Raw genomic sequence first — 17,633 nt, forward strand, 5'->3', positions numbered from 1 at the left:
TCCTGTGGTCTGAGAAGTGACAGTCCTGCTCATTTGTGGGATCCTGGGAGGCAGCAAGGACTCAGAGACGAATACATAGCAGATAAGATCTTTGCAAAGTGGTCAGTTAAAAATTACAGGGTGTTCAATTAGATTTGAATTGGAATCATCTACATGAGCAATTTTTTTTTAGTATCATTACATGCTAAGTATTGCATTTAAAAGTTAGCTTTTCATTGGTATTTGGTTAAATCTCAAAATCCTAAATTGAAGGCACATCACAGTTTAGCTTGTGTAGGACTGCGATTCCTGTGGAGTGTGTATGGCCTGGTTGTTACTCATAAGGAGCCAGAAGCTGTCAGGAAGAAAGTCTTGAGTGTTGAGGCTAGACCACTCCCCAGGACGGCCTTCCTTCCTAGCTCCCTGTGTTTTCCTTTGAGTTTTGCCTGGACGTTGTTTATGTTTGTGCCAGGGAGGAAAGGGCATGGACAGTCTTTTTCTTACGAAGAAAGGAATCCATGACCCACAGTTTTATTTCCTTTGCTTAGATGAAGAGTTTAAAGAATGAAAAAAAGTTTTAAAAGAGGCACTTAGTAGGTATACACATATGTGTGTGCATTTTTGGTAGGTATGTTATACACAGGCAAGTATATGCTTTGTCAGTGGGTGTACTACACACAAGCAGCCATGTGCATTTTTATTTATCTATTTATTTCTATTTTTAGTTATGTCTTCTTCACTTTTAGTACCCAAGGTCCTCCTTTTTAGTACTATGGCCCCATGGTCTGCTGGATTATGGTTCTAAATCCACCTTCCCACAAGAATAAGAAGTTGCAAAAACTGGGAAACTCACCTTCATCTCTAGACACCATAATATAAAATCAACAGACTGAACATGAAAACAGATTTATCATAATTGACAGGGAGCTCCATGGTGACTTTTGGTTTTTCAGAAATTCAGAAGTCACCCGGCAATGTCACTAAAAATTTCCTGGCTCTAAATAAAAATAAATAAATAAACTTTGATTAACATATAATTATATCACATATTAACCTCTTTTTCTGTATAATTATCACACATATATGCATATGTATTCACAAATATGTAAATATAACCACAGAGTCCATTTGTTTGTTTATTTGTATGTAAACGGTTCCAGGAGTGATCACTTTGCATCAGATAACCAGTCAGGGAGCTCCTCCCTGGGAAGCTTGCTCGTTCTTTCTCTCCTAACAGCCATCAGATGCCTGTAGTTCTTCCTGTAGGGCTGGGACTCTAGGAGGTCCCTCTTCTCACTTAGCACGTCCATCAACATTTCTACCACTCACAGCAAAGCTATTGACAATCATGGAATATCTTCCTGTGCTTAAGGGGTTGTCTACTTCCCACTTTTAAACTTTAGTCTATACGCTACAATCAGGGTAGAAAAAGCTTCCTACGAGGCAATGATCTGGAATCCTTTTTCTTCTCAGGCCAGCTTTCTAGCTTGCCTGAGTGTCTAACTGTGTTTCCTTCTTTCCTGGGGCTACTGCCGCTTTGCACAGTTTCTTTCTTCTTATTTTGAAGCATGGCGGATCAAACCTGGGGCCTGGCCTGTACACTGAGGCACACCTCCAGCTCCACAATGCCCAGCGTTTTTAGAGAAGGGTCCTGCTGGGAGGGTTTCTTTTGTTATTAGAAAAAGGTCTGACAAGTCCACTTCCATGGGAACACTAAAATTGGCATCCCTGGGAAAATCTGTCTTCTTTCAGGAGCATTGAAAGTAGCCACTGTGATTTGGACCTTGAGATTTCTGTCCGGTGCTCCAATGTGGGTCTCTGTCTTTGTCTCCTTTCATCGCCTGATGAAGGTTAATATTCAGGAGGATGCCTATGTGTTTGTCTTTGGGTTCACCTTCTTATTTAGCTTCTCTAGGAACATGAATTATAAGTTCAATGTCCTTTATTTATGGCTAGAAACCAAATATGAGTGAGTACATCCCATGTTCCTCTTTTTGGGTCAGGCTTACCTCACTCAGGATAGTGTTTTCTATTTCCATCCATTTGTATGCAAAATTCAAGAAGTCCTTATCAGGAGCAGAAGGAGAGGGAGCACGAGCAAGGAACTCAGGACCGCGAGGGGTGCACCCACACACTGAGACAATGGGGATGTTCTATCGGGAACTCACCAAGGCCAGCTGGCCTGGGTCTGAAAAAGCATGGGACAAATCCGGACTAGCTGAACATAGCGGACAATGAGGAATACTGAGAACTCAAGAACAATGGCAGTGGGTTTTTGATCCTACTGCACGTACTGACTTTGGGGGAGCCTAGGCAGTTTGGATGCTCACCTTACTAGACCTGGATAGAGGTGGGAGGTCCTTGGACTTCCCACAGGTCAGGGAACCCTGATTGCTCTTTGAGCAGATGAGGGAGGGTGACTTGATGGGGGGAGGGGGAGGGAAATGGGAGGCGGTGGCAGGGAGGAGGCAGAAATCCTTAATAAATAAATAAATTTAAGAAAGAAAAAAAGAAAAAAAGAAAGTAGCCACTGTGGGAAGTGGGCCTTTCTGAGGTGACACCTTAAGTCCTTGTAGGCAAAGGCTGTGACCAAAAGAAACTTCATTCTTTCCTAGTCTGTCTGCCCCCGCCCCTCCCCACTGTCCTTAGGGAATCTATAAATACCTATTGTCAAATAGCTAAATCCTTACTATTTTATCATTTTTTTAGCCCACTTTTCAGATACTGTAATCATTTTGTTCTATATTGCTGTATATATCAAATTATATATCAAATTAAATTTATGGTCTTCTCTCATTTTCACATTACTGTTTATTTGTGCTCAAACCAAAAACCATTTCTTTGGGGACCATGCTGCTCTCTCATTGATCAGAACTGGCTTTCTGGAGAATTCTGCAGGGCCTCTGTGATCTCCCTGTGTGCCCCATGCCGGGAGCTTAGCTGTCCTCAGTGGGGACACAGCTTCTCATTTCCTCGGCCTTCTGTTCAGCGCTGGGCATCAGATAGAAGTCTGTATTGCTCCACTGGGAAAGTGGGTCAACCAGACGGTCCAGCGGGAGACATGTGGAGGCCCCAAAATAGTGCTTTGGAGATAGACTACCCAAGTTTAGACACAGGCGAGGAAGGGAAGAAGGACCCGTGTGTGAGAAAGTGATTCGAGCTTTGGCCTGAGGAGGACCACTGTTAAAGACTCAGCAAGGTTTTAGGCACATTGAGGATGATTGACAGCTGCTATCAATGAAAAGATCTAGTTCAAAGAGGACCTAGAAGCAGAGTCTTCCATGGTCTCCATATCTCTCCAGCGCCTTGGCAGAGCACAGAACCTCCACATGTGTATTGCAGAGCTGCTCAGCCAAGCTCCATGGAAAGACTGATTCAGAAAGCAAAGAAGACCCTGGTATCTGCTGGGACATTTGTGTAACTAGTCAGTCAGTCAGACCTGGAGGCCGGCGAAGCACAAGTGATGAAGACTGTCATACAGCACAGACAGATTATTTATCAGGGGTCAAGACCATGGGAAAAACAAAATTGTCAGAGATTTCTTCCCTTCTCAATTCATGATTTGTTTATTTATTTGTTTTAAAGAAACACTTGCAAGTGCACCACCTGGCACCTGATATTTTCCTCCAGCTCCAGACTCATCTCTGTGGCATCTTCAGCCCTCACCTTACCAAGGAGTTCAGCACCTCCCCAGTTCCGAGCATAACTCCATTGCTTCTGCTTTGTCTGCACACATCACAGTTGAAGTGTTCCTTGTTGATAAGTGGTTGGGTTGCTTCTAGCTTTTCTTACTAGAGCTGGTACTGTTGACACTTGCACACATCAAAAAGAATGTGTGTTTCTTTTGTATACGTACAGATGTGTCAAGAGTGTAAATGACCAGCCGTGGTGGAGGCTTGATGTCATAAGATAATGCTAAACTGGGGGATATGCATATTTTCCATCTTTTCACAGCTGATGCTGGTAACTTGGCAAGGTTCAGCTTTCAGACTCTTGCCCATCACATCTGTTTAACTTGTGCTTCCACTCAGGAATGAGGCTGAAAATCCTGTCCCTAGCTTATTGCTTACTGGCTATGTATACTTCTGCTGGAAATTTGTGAGTTCTGTTCATTTTTTCCAATTGATATAGGAATACTTTTATATAAATATGTGAAAAATCATTCAATTAGGACTTTGTTTCTAGATGGAGTTGCAGAAATTGTTTCCCATATTAACATTATTCCTATATTAAGACATCCTAAGGCAGAGGGTATGGGTGGGTAACAGTCATTACCAGAAAATTACAGCCCTGATGTGTAATTTGTAATATTGCCTTCTTTACTTCATCATGCTGCCTTCTGAGAAAACCATCATGTCTTCCTGAGCCCTAGATGGCGCTTCTCCTCCTCCAGGTTAGCAGCAGCCCGGGACTTTCGTCAGTACTGTCTACATCTTCCAGTGCCTTCCATAGTCACCATAACACTGACTCCTCGACACCTCTCTCTACAGCTCCATTCACATGGTCATTCGCTGTTTCTGGACAGACCAAGCCTCATCCTTTTCATAGCCTGTATGGTCCGTGTTTTCTTCCACATTTGTTTTTCTTCTGGGGCATCCTTATGCACCAGGCATCCACATTTGGGTCATACGGTAGGTTTTGTCTAACATTCTGAGATATATTTGTTTTCTAGATAGGTTGTGCCTCCTCACATACGAAGGTCCCTGGTTCTCCACGTCTCTATCAGCATTTGCTATTATCTACCTTATTTGTAGTAGCTCCTCCTGCAAGTGTAAGGTGAAGTCTCTCACTGTGGTTTTCCCCTGTGGCTGATGAGGCAGAGCGTCTTTCCATGCACGTAGTCACTCACATCTCACATGTGGAGAAGTGTTTGAGAGTTGATGATGGGAAAACGTTTTAACGGAGAGGAGGTAGGTGCTTCCAGATGATTCCTCAGTAGGCAGAATCAGCTACTAAGAATGCAGACAGGTCAACTTTGTTAGGATAAGCCTGGTTAGATCTGCAGACTTCTTGAAACGTAATGGAGAAGAGGTAGGGTGAAAAAAATTCTCACAAAACGAATACCAGACAATGAAGACTGGGCTTGGGAGACCAGTTTTTGGTGTTTTAGAATGTTTTCTGTTGCTATAACTGAATACTGAAAATGGGATAAGTAATCAAGGATAAAGGTTTACACCTCTGGTGGTGGTGAAGCCTGGGTGGCCGTGTCAAGTGTGTCCAGATTGCTGGTCGGAACCTGCAGTCTCAAGGTGTTGCAGGATGTTGAATGAAGACACAGTGAGGATGTTAACATGAGTCTCTCCTCCTTTTCTTACTAAGACATCAGTCACATAAGAAGGCCTGATTCCACATGACCCCATCTGATCCTATTGACCTTGCAAAGGTATGTTCTGAAAACAACACGTATAATGTGAGACCATGAGTTCATCTCTCCTTATTCACAAACTCCCCCCACCATTTACAAAGTGTTTATTTATTTTGTAAATTTTATTTTAATTTTCTGGAGCCATTCTTATTTCATGATGAGAAAAAGAGTCAGTTATTGGCTCAGATTTTTACAAGTCTTTTTTTTTTTTCCTATTGTGCTTGTCCTGTCTTGTGCTGTCAAGAATCAGGCCTGAAAAACAATGTCCTCCAGATTTATCCACATGATGGGGAACCTCCTTCAGCCAATGACCTTTGAGAGACTGGACTAGGTTGGGCATAGCTTTTGGGTGACAAAAAGCTGCATTTCCACTCGCTTGGCCCTTTTTCTTCCTGTGCGCAACACCTGAATGTCAGAGCCCATTCATATTTCCTTGTTGTGATTCATGAGTTACCCTTTTAATAAAGAAAAACCTTAGTATACTCTATTCAGAGGTAGTGTTGTTGGATTATTTGATTCTCATTCCCCCCATCGGATGCATTCTGTTTCATCCACATTGCTTTTTAAGTAATTGCTCTTCAAGAATGAGGAATTTTCATTGTTTAAATATGATACACATATATCTTATAGGCAGTTCTTAACCATGATTATTTAGAAATGAAATATTCCCTCACAGGCTCACATATAGAGGGGTCTTTGTTGCCAAAGTGATTAGATTGTATATGTTCTGTCCCTATCAATGGATTAATCCTATGATGAAATTATAAAATGTGATGGCATTGGGGCTGGAGAGATAGCTCAGTGGTTAAGAGCACTGACTGCTCTTCTAGAGGACCCGGGTTTAATTCCCAGCACCCACATTGACAGCTTATAACTGTCTGTAACTCCAGGATACAGCAACCTCACATAGATAATACATACAGGCTAAAAAATAAAATAAAAAAAAAAGACAAAAAAATGTGATGGCATTGTTGGAACAAGGTAAAAAGTTGGAAGTGGGGCTTAGAGGAAATTAGGTACCTTGGGGTATGAAGGATATAATTGTCTCCCACCTCTTGGCATCTGTCTCTGCCTTCTGCTATGGGTTTGGTAATGTCTCTCACATGCTTTCTTACTGTGATGGCACTACAGACCCAGAAACATGGAATCAAATGACCACAAACTAATCTCTCAAGCCATGGGCCAAGATGATTTTTTAAAACATTATTTATATTATGTTGTCACAGCATCACGAAAGATACTAACACATCAGCTGTCCTGGGTTTAAGGTGGAATACCAAGTCCCACCTGACTATGATGTCATTATCATGCTCATCACCTGACTATGATGTAACTGACCATGCTCATCACCTGACTATGATGTAATTAATCACGCTCATGCTCGACGTGCCATGCTGATAGAAACACTGAGAGCTGAGTGCAGATGGTTATGTCAGACAAGCAGTTTCCTTACCAGCTGAGGCAAGCAAAACTGAGCAAAGAAAAACTAATTTACTTCTATCTCTCCCTATCCACAAACTCCTCCCACCGTTTACAATTTATTTATTTTATAAACTTTATTTTAATTATTTTGGGGACAATTCTTATTTCCTAATGGGAAAAGGGGTCAGTCATTGGCATGGATTTTCACAAGTTGGTTTTGAAAAACCCTCGTTCTCAAGGGTGGTGGGAGAAATCCCTCAGACTCAATAATTCAGGCCAACAGATGCAATCAGGAAGAGGTGTCTTTATTGATTACACAGGTGTCTGTGGGTGTAACAGTAGCTTACGCCAACTGCACACACTGGGCAAATTCAAACAGCCATATTTATAGGGAAAAATGATTACATAAGAGGGTAGTATAGTACAAGCATTTCATTGGCTCTCAAATTGGTGGGCTTAGCTCATCCTGGGAAGGGCCCCATGTCTATTCTTGAATTTCCCCGAAAAACCATAAAGACAGATAAAACACCCTGCAGCGAATTGACAGTTTAGATAGGATATCTTGGGGGGGGGGTGGAGTATCCCTTCTCCTTAGTCCTGAAAAACCAGAAAGCTAGATATAGCACTCTGTCTCTCTCCTTAGCCTAGTCAGTGAGTCTGCAACCCATAGATATCCAGTTTTAGCATCGGCTGAGCTGAGGCGCCCAGCTGAATTTCAGCAAAGTTTAACATAGTACATGGGCATGGGGGTCTTTCAGGTTTTTTTTTTTTTTGACTATTGTACTTTTCTTTCCCTGTGCTATTGAGTGTGAGGTTAGTGTCATGGATCATACTGGTAAAAACTGGGTAAATGCTTGGTTTTAGTACGTTCAGGATTTTCCTACCCAAATGTCATTTTCCCGATGAGTTCTTCCCCTGTGTTTGGATAGGTCTTTAGGGGTTTTCAGGGTTACCGACATCTTAAAGGAAGTGCAAGGTGTAAGCTTGGATCAAAGTGCAGAAGCTGGAGTCACTCTGCAGTTAGTGCTGTGCTTGGTGGCTTATTTTTCTTTTTAAATAACACACTTCAGTGGGAATGGGAGAGGATCCCAAGTCTTGGCCTTCACTGAGAAAAGCGGAGGAGACAACACAGGGAAGAGATGTTAGGAGGGAGGGAGGTTGACCGGGTGGCAGAGATTTAAGGGCAAACTGGAGGCAGATGAGAACAAACTGCTAACTGAAAAACATAAGCATCTACAGTCAGCTTTCTGAGTTGAAAATAGGCTGACGAGATGTATTCCCTTCTCCCTTTCTCTCTCTCTCTCTCTTTTCCCTTTCTTTCTTTTTTCTTAGATTTCCAGCATCTTTTTTTCTAACTTTAACTTTCTGCTTTTCCTGTGTAAAAATGCACAGAAGACTAGCACACCTAATATTCTTTTCTGTCAACTTGAGCACATTAAAAAAATGCCTAAGCGATCTCATAAGTACATTTCTGGACTTCCCTGAGGGTGCTTCCAGGGGGCAATAGATCAATAGGAGAGTGGTTTATTGGATGTTGTAAGTCCTTCATAGTATCCTATTATTTTTGAGAAAGTATAAAAGGCTGGAGGTGAGTCCCAGTTAGAGAAAGTAACCATATCGCGGGCTGACATCTTGGTGTGGCTCTCTTCTGCATGCACCTCTCTCTGCTTCCTGATTGCCATGAAGTGGACTGCTCTGTTCTGCTTTCCCATGAAAGACCATACAGACCCCCTCCTCAAAACCCATAGCTAGCATGCTCCCGGGGGAACATCCTGTTTGCTTTTAAAAAACCTCTCCAGATCAGCAGCCAGCCGGCTCCCGTAAGAACATCCCATGTGCCTGAGAGAGCAGGAGATAGAGATAGGAAGATTGCAAGGCAAGATGTCAATAAGATAGGATGTCAACAAAGCAGGTTAGCTATAAGATAGGAACAGGATGATTGTTGCCAGGCATCCATGCTGAGAGAGGAAACCATTCATGCCCCCGCCTCATTCCGGTCAACCCATAACCACGCTTTTGCTTCTGTAAACTTGCTTTTTGCTCTTCCCTATAAAAAGACCTCCCCCCAGTCTGCAGGCGCGCAAGTCCTCCGAAAGACTTGCTGCCTGCAGGTACCTGTGTTTTCTCAATAAACCTCTTGCGATTTGCATCCGTGCCATCTAGGCCTGTTCCTTGGCGTTGGGGAGGTCTCCTCCCTAAAAGAGATCCTCGTCGAGGGTCTTTCAGCCATTCCTCTTGTGATGGACTGATCCTTCTGAAACCATGAGCCAAAACAGAATCTTCCTCCTCTAAGACCTTTACATCAAGCAGTTTGCAGAGTGGTGAGCAAAGTAAGAAGCACAGAACATAAAGGCTATAATGGTGACAGGTGTGGTACAGGACAGTGATTTCCAAAATGGTCCCCTGGACCAGCAGTACCAGAACAACTTTGGAAAGAGCTCCGAGTGCTGGTTCTCAGCTCCATTCCAGCACCACCAAAACAGACATCTGGGGAGTGAGATCACTCGTCTGTGCTTTTAAAGGCATTTCAGGTGAGCCCACTGCTTACTAACAATTGAGAACAACTGGTCTAGTGATTAAAAGCCCGACATTTGGAGCCAGATGGCTATATTACTTAGGGCAATTCATTTTCCTGTTGTTATTGTTTCCTGCCTGTAAAATGCAACAGCACTGAATTCATATTGTTGTAATGAAGATTAAATGGGCTAAATTATGTAAAATCCTTAGGACAAGACTTGGCCACTCTGTGAACACCCTACAATGACTGTAATGATGATAATAATGATATTCTATGCTGGTTTCATTTTCTTCTCAGTTCATCACCAGGAGTTAGGTTTCCCAGATCTTTCTTCCTGTATTTTACAATGATTTTCCATGGCTCGAGGCAGTATCAGCACTCAATGAAGCATTTGCATTAGAACTACTTACGTTATTAAAATGCAGGCCCTCAAGTCTTGCCCAGACCCACAAGATAAGAACTCTCTAGTGACACTTTTTCATGCAGAAATTTCAAAACCACTAGTCTTAGATCACAAAGACTGTAATCATCATTTTGCAAATGAGCAAATGAGACCCAAGTATAGGAAGTGTTTAAGGAAATAGGGACTCTCAGCAAGACGGGCAGAGGCAGTCCATCTCTCAGTTTGTGTTATATTGAGAGACTGCTGTGTCTCTACAGTTTTATCTGAAAATTTTATTGGGGTCATGCTACTTTATTTACTAAGACTCAGCATTACTTATTTAAAAATAGTATCTGCCTTGTAAATCATGGATTATTAAGAACAATGAATTCCTGGAAATATATCCAGCCACATTATTTGTCGTTCAGCTGCAACTGCTCAGCTGTAGAAATGTTTCTGCTACATCGCTCCACTTTAGAGATGAGGCAAAGCTCCCAAACTGAGGAAATTGTGAGTCACATGATTAGATAAAGGAAAAGCCAGTCAGAACTGGGTCTCCCAGCTGTCAATTTAAAGTCCTTTCATTATATCTGGCTTCCTAATTCTTCCTTTTAAGAATGACTTAGCAGAGTTATTCAAACGTGAAAAAACATGCCCACCTCTACTGCTCCTGTAAAGCCTGATGTCACTCTGTTTTAAGTTCCTTCAATTCCTTTCACCAAAAGATGTGCCAAGTTTGTACTACCTTTTAAAGACTTCTGTTTTAGTATTTTTAATCCTTCCCCCCCCCTTCTTGCTCTCTCTTTCTCTCTCTATGTGTGTATGTGTGTGTGCATGCAAGTGTGGATGCCACATGTGTGAGGAGCTCATGTATGTCAGAAGCAAACATCATTGGATCTTCTGGAGCTATACTTAAAGGTAGTTGTAAGCTTCCTGATATAGGTTCTGAGAACCAAACTCTGGTCCTCTGGAAGAGCAGCAAGGGCTCTTAACCTTTAGGTCTTTCTTAAAACTAGTGATGAATCATGAACTGACAATGAATAACTTGTAACTTAATTACATATTGCTGTCTCATGAATGAAAACTCGTTCTCAATTTGATTGGCTTTTCAGATTGTGATGAAAATGACTTATCACACTGCATCTCTAAGTTCGGTATCTATGGTTCAATAACAGTCAAACTCCCATGCAATATTAATGTGCATTTAGACAACTTCTTAATTTTGAGGCATGTACAGGGATATTTACCTACAAATCTCCACCTACAAATTATATTCATGTAACTGGGGAGGGAGACATTCATACCACACGCATTTACTGACTTAATTTTCCTATAAAGTGATTTTCCTTTTGTCTCTATTGTTGAGGGTTTTTGTAGGACACATGAACTTTAGCCAAATGCAGGGTCTTGTCCTCTATCCCTCAGCCTTGTTAAGGAGAGAGTTTGTAGTCATGGTGCCTTCATACCCTGCTTTCTAGTGGGACAAGGTGTTTCTCCTCTTATACTTAGTTACTTTACTACTGTAAATATATATATATATATATATATATATATATATATATATATATATATATATATATATAGTAAGTCCCTCCTTATTTTTCATGGGTCAGCTCAATTGTCACCTCCCCTTGCTCCTTATTTCTGTTTATCTCGTCATACAAGAAGCTACCTGACTCCATACCTTCTGGTCTTTATCACTGCACAGTGTGTATTTTCTTCATGGTCCTCATCGCCGTATGTAATTGCCTTGTTTCTTTGCTGGCTTGCACCCATTTGAGCATGACGGCTGGAAAAGCAGATGTTGCACCCGTTTTAATTCAGTTCCAGGCTTGGTAGTTAGTAGAAGTTAACTAAACATTTACTGAACTCAACTCATTTTGAACCTTTTATGTGAGCTGGTTGAGGTTTTGCCTTCTGAGAGTGTTTTTTTTTTTTTTAAATCTTGGTTCCTAACGAATGTTTTGGGGGGATTATTTACTTTGCCAATGGATAATAAAACACAGGACTGTCTTTCTGTTCAGTCACCTTGACCAGATCTATCGAATGGACCAATTCCAGAGTATGTGAATCTGAATGATCTTCTCTTGTTGGGACCTAGATTTTTCTACAGTGTTTTGAACCACAATGTACTGTTTTCTAGATCTGTGCTTCATGGTGGTTTCTAGTGATAGGCAACTTAATGAGGCTAGTGCGAAATGCCAGATTCTATGAATATAGGATACACACGATATTAGAAGTTGTTAGAGAAAGTGTTGGTAATTTTATATTGTTTACTTATTAAAATAATAAAAATAATAATTTTGACACATTGGGCCAAATCATATATACTGTTGGCAATAATTTTACATTTTCTCTTAAGTTATGTTTTTTGAAATGTTGGTATCAAATCTAGAGTCTTGGGCATGTGAGGCAAGGACTCAATCTCTCAACTCCATCCCCAGCCGTTGGGTTTTTGAGATAAGGTTTGCTCTGTAGCACAGACTGGTCTGAAATGTGATACTTCTGCTTGATGCCACATATGCTAGGATTCTTTGCACACACACACCTCCACACATAGCTAAACCGTAATATTAATATTTATAATTTTTAAAGATTTATTTTATTTTATGTACCCAAGTGTAAGTGCTTTTTGTCTGCATGTATGTGTGTGCATCCTGAGCATAACTGATCCTGGCAGAGATCAGAAGAGGGCGCCAGATCCCTAGAACTGGAGTACAGGTGGTTGTGGGATGTGTAGATGCTCAGAAATGAGCCTGGAGCTTTTGAAGAACACCCAGTGTTCCTAACTGCAAAGTCATCTCCTTAGCCCCCAAAACATTTCTTTAAACCAATGCTAGGTCTTTTGATTAGTCTGGGCCATTGAATTAATTGTATAAAGGTGCAACTAATGAAAAATTGCTTCATTTTAAGTTATATACAGTAAAAATGTAAAGAATTTTAGACAAGTTTTTACCAGTTTTCTAATACTCAATGAGGAAATTACACTTTAGTCCTTAGTTGAATAGGTACAAAAAAAGAGTATAACAAGATAAATTCAACAGTGAATCTGTAATTATTGCTTCATGTGCTGTAACAGACTATTAAATTAGAATTATTTCTACTTAGCATAGGAGCATATGTTGTAAAGCAAAATTTAAGCAAAATCAAATATTATGATAGTCACTAAAAGGAGGGAGCCTCAGCTGAGAAAATACTTCCATAAGATTGGGTTATATGCATGCCTATAGGGCATATTCTTAATTAGTGACTGATAGGGGATGGGCCAGACCCTTGTGGGTGGGGCCACCCCTGAGCTGAAAGTCCTAAGAAAGCAGGCTGAGCAAACAACAGAAAACAAGCCAGTAAGCCTCATTCCTCCACGGCCTCCACATTCCTGCCCCTCTCCCACCTTGGGTTTTTTTTTTTTCATGACAAGGTTTCTCTCTGTAGTATTGGTGCCTGTCCTGGAACTAGCTCTAGAAGAAGAGGCTGACCTTGACCTCACAGAGATCCGCCTGCCTCTGCTGGGATTAGAGGCCTGCGCCACTACTGCCCGGCTGTTCCTGCCCTTTTTGAGTTCCTGTCCTGGCTACTTTTGATGAAGGACAATGATGTGGAAGTGTAAGTCAAATAAATAAATTCTTTCATTCCCAACTTGTTTGGTCACGGTGTTTCATCATAGCAATAGCACCGCTAACTAGGACATATATGAACACAGAATCTATGTATAAACAAATACAAGAAGAATAACTATTCTTTTCATAACTATAAAAATTCACTTGGAAATAACATAGGGCAGTTGAGAAAGCTGGCTGCTAAGTCCTGTTCCAAAAGCCTTCATCCCTAGATCACAGAACTTTCCTCATGAGAAAGGAATAATTGGATTCACCACCTTCTTGTTCATTCATTAATTACCAAGTCTATATTGAGAGCTTCCCGTGTGTCAGCTTGGATGTTCAAAGTACTGCCACGATTGTGGTAGAGAGTTTTGGTGCTTTGTCTCCCACATCCTAGCACTTAGCTGTTGCTATTATGTGACCTGGATGGTGCACTTCATTGGAAGCTTTGTCTGCAGTGGAAACATTAAGAGGTGGGACCTCCCTCTCTCTAATGGACTAATGATGGACACTGAGAATGGGTAGGGTTTTGGGAAACAAGGTTGCCATAAAAAAAGCCAGTTTGGTTCTTCCCTTGATGCGTGTTTCTTATTGGGCCAAATGACTTCTCTCTCCAATCTACTCCTGAGCATCATACTGTCTTCCGTGTTCTCATGTATCCAGAAGGCCATTCATTACCAGTCCCCCAAATCAGAGACTACCCAGTGTGAAAAACTAAGAGCTAAATGAACATTTTTTTTTACACATCAGTCTATTGTGACAGAAACACAGAACAGACTGAGGTATTTTCTCATTAGAGCAAAATGACACAGCGCAGTAAATCTAAGCAGTACTTTTTTGGAATGCCATGAGTGACGTTTTGTGAATTGGGGGCTAAAATGAACCTGGAACTTTTTCCATGTGGCTCAAGGAATTTGAAACTGCAGACATGTACAGTAAAATAGGTCTCTGTACTATTCACCCATTATCAGAGTGTAAGACACACTCTCAAATGCTATGGGAGTCTTCAAGTAATACAGTTGGGTGACTTAGCAGCCCTGTCAATTGTTTGAGGAGCTGTCACACCTATTCAGCCCTTCTCTGAAGTCTGAGTTGTTATTCATCAGTTCTAGTAACTCACGGACAGTGACTTTGTATCCACACAACACAGATTGGCTCTCTCACAGTCTACAACATGAACTTTTCGGTCACGCTCCTTCTCTACACATCTTTATTTTCACAGGTTCCCTTCCATTCTGGTCCCAAGGAAGAGGTTCCTTTAATATGACATTTATTTTTCCTTGAAGCTCAGCCAGTAGATGTCTCCATTACTCTCTCACAGTTAAGACCATCCTCAGCAAGCCAGGTTTAATCATTTCCTTAACCGACAACAAGAAAGGGAATTTGATCATTTGCCTAAAAAATGAGCAGATGCTGAGAAGGACACGTTTCCATCCTACGTTCTCTCCAACCCCCCAGTTTCGGTCAGAAATGAAAACTACTCCCTTCTCCCTCTTTTCCAGGCAAAAGAAAGGGCTGATTTAACTAAGCAAGCAAGATGCCAACAGCCTCCTCCTTCTCAGTACGTCCAAGTTTCCTTCGCTCTCAGCCACCGAAAGCGCCGCTTCTCCCCTCCTTTCCGCCCACTTCTTGCCACCCCTGCAGGTTTCCGAGTCATCAGGGAACACGAGTGGGTGAAAGCACCCGCGCCGCCGCCTCCTCCTCCGCCTCCTCAGTGCGCCTCGGGTTCAGCACTGGACAGCTCCCGCCCCAGCCAACAAATGGCAGTCAGCTGATTGACAGAGGCGCCGACCAAACAGGGCACAAGACGACTTGAAGCCGCCCTACAAGGGTTTGGTTGCGGCCAAGCTGTCTCTTTAAACTGGTTTCAACTGAGAGCAGGGAGAGGCAGCGGTGTGGTTTGTGGCCAAACCTAAAGGCTCCACTTAACCAGCTGCCTGGCTGTCTGGACTCCAGAGACACGAACGTCTTCAAAGAAAACCCTGGCTCCTTGGGACTCGCCGCTGCGCTCGCGGCGCCTGTCTGTGTGCGCGCTTGCATCTCTCGGAGAAGGGGTCCAGGAGGGGCCAGAGCCGGGAGGCGGGAACGACCTGCCAAGGGTGAGATGATGGAACAACGTCTTCGGCGGCCGCAGTGGCAGCATCAGCAGCAGCATCAGCAGCAGCAGCTCTTGAACACACCTCAATGAGAGCGGCGGTGAAAGCGGCTGAACAGAAAGACGTAAGCGGGCTAACTATAGCTGCTGGGGATGTAACCTGTTTGGCTCAAGGCTGCGAGGTGCGTAATCCCGACCCGACCCACTGTGGAGCGGGCGCAGCCAGCATTGCCACAGGTGATTTGGTCTATTACGGCAGCTGAGCGAGCTGGGCCAATTTCTAAACATTCTTATTTTAAAGTCCATCTGCACTGAGCGCCACCTGGAGAAGGAGGAAGACAACCCCTCCCCCAGTAAAAGTCTTACTGGTGATAATTTGGAGACCAACATTTACAAAGTGACTCCTCCGGTTACCTCCTTTCTTCTGTGCTAGATAGATGGGAGTCATGGCTTACTCTTTACTCTTCTGCCTCCTGCTCGCTCATCTGGGATTGGGAGCTGTTGGCGCCAGCCTTGACCCCCCGGGATGGCCGGATTCCCCTCGAGAGAAGACCCTGAGGGGGAAGCAGCATGGTCAACAGCTGGCGCGAACCTCTGCCCTGGACCCCTCTACTCCCTGGAGCCGCTCCACAGACGGCACCATCTTGGCACAGAAACTAGCCGAGGAGGTGCCCATGGACGTGGCCTCTTACCTCTACACCGGGGACTTCCACCAGCTGAAGCGAGCCAATTGCTCCGGGCGCTACGAGTTGGCTGGCCTGCCTGGGAAGTCGACGACCCTAGCTAGCTCCCATCCCTCCTTGCACGGGGCGCTGGACACTCTGACACACGCCATCAACTTCCTCAACATGATGCTGCAGAGCAATAAGTCTCGGGAGCAGACCGTACAGGATGACTTACAGTGGTACCAGGCTCTGGTGCGGAGTCTCCTGGAGGGTGAGCCCAGCATCTCCCGGGCAGCCATCACCTTCAGCACCGAGTCGCTGTCCACGCCCGTCCCGCAGGTCTTCCTCCAGGCCACCCGCGAGGAGAGTCGCATCCTGCTCCAGGACCTGTCCTCCTCCGCTCACCACTTGGCCAATGCCACTCTGGAAACCGAGTGGTTCCACGGGCTTCGGCGAAAGTGGAAGCCCCACTTGCACCGCCGCGGCTCCAATCAGGGGCCACGGGGCCTGGGTCACAGCTGGCGGCGAAGGGATGGACTCGGAGGAGACAGGAGCCACGTCAAGTGGTCTCCACCTTATCTGGAGTGCGAGAACGGGAGTTACAAGCCGGGTTGGCTGGTCACTCTCTCCGCTGCCTTCTATGGGCTTCAGCCTAACCTAGTCCCGGAATTCAGGTAGGGAGAGGGGAAAAGGGTACAAGCAGTTTTCCTTTGGTTTTGCAAGTGGGCACTCTGGGAAAGCACACTTGTCTTTCGGTGATACTTAAGTCTCCAGCCTTGGAACAGAGCCTCAGGCTAAAGGATGCCCAGGCAGGCTCATGTGCAGAGGGGTGGGAAATGCCCGGGTCTGTCTGCTTCAGGTACTCTTGGGAGGGTTTTTCCCTGGTGTACGGGAAAGGTAACACTTGACTTTAATCTTCCCAGACCACAAGGGTGGTATCCCCGAACTTTGGGGGAGCTTGGATGCGCCTATCAGGCAAAGTGGAGAAAATCAGATGAGAGGAAGAACAAATTAAGCAAGACGCAGGGAGTGAGAATTCCTTGCATCTGCCACTTTGGGGTAGCCTCTGCCCACTTCCTATGAGTGTAGTCTGGAGCGCGAGCCTGCTGTTAGTCAGCTACCAGAGCGTGTAATTAAACCTGTGCATCCCCTGGGCAGTTCTGGCCACTCAGCACTGAGTCACTCCGGCAGTAGAGCCGTCTCCAGGATCCAGACTTGGCAATTTGGTCAGAGTGCTCCTATTGGCTTCTCTCCCTCTCCTAGTCATCGGCTTTCCTTCCCCTGTATCTTCCTCCTCCCGTTCTGTTAGGCACATCTGAAGGTTCTCCACTAGTGTTGGGGAGGGAGGAATCAGTCAGTTCTACCCAAACAGAAGACTGGGAAGAAACATAAGCATCTCGCCCTATGGCATTGGAGGAAAACTAGCATTTGCAAATTAGCTCTGTTGTCCCTCAACCTCATGGCAAGGAACTTCTAGAAACAGCCTTTTAGGAATGAATGCAAAGAAGGAACAAAAAGGAAAGAGGAGAAACTCCAGAGATGGTCTTGAAGAAAATTGCAAGTGAATGGGATCTCACAGGGCTTCCGATGGGAAACTAGAAAGAAGGG

General features: G+C 43.8%; 1 protein-coding gene across 1 annotated transcript in view; it reads left to right on the forward strand.

The window, feature by feature from the left end:
- The first annotated feature begins 14,721 nt into the window (after positions 1 to 14,721).
- Gpr158 (G protein-coupled receptor 158) overlaps positions 14,722 to 17,633 on the forward strand; it is a 352,600-nt gene continuing 349,688 nt past the window's right edge. The window contains exon 1 of the mRNA XM_075970642.1: positions 14,722 to 16,699. Within this exon, the coding sequence (XP_075826757.1) occupies positions 15,798 to 16,699 (902 nt within the window). The 5' untranslated portion in view covers positions 14,722 to 15,797. The remainder of the gene's footprint in view (positions 16,700 to 17,633) is intronic.

Source organism: Microtus pennsylvanicus, chromosome 4, assembly GCF_037038515.1.
Source record: "Microtus pennsylvanicus isolate mMicPen1 chromosome 4, mMicPen1.hap1, whole genome shotgun sequence".
NCBI lineage: Eukaryota > Metazoa > Chordata > Mammalia > Rodentia > Cricetidae > Microtus > Microtus pennsylvanicus.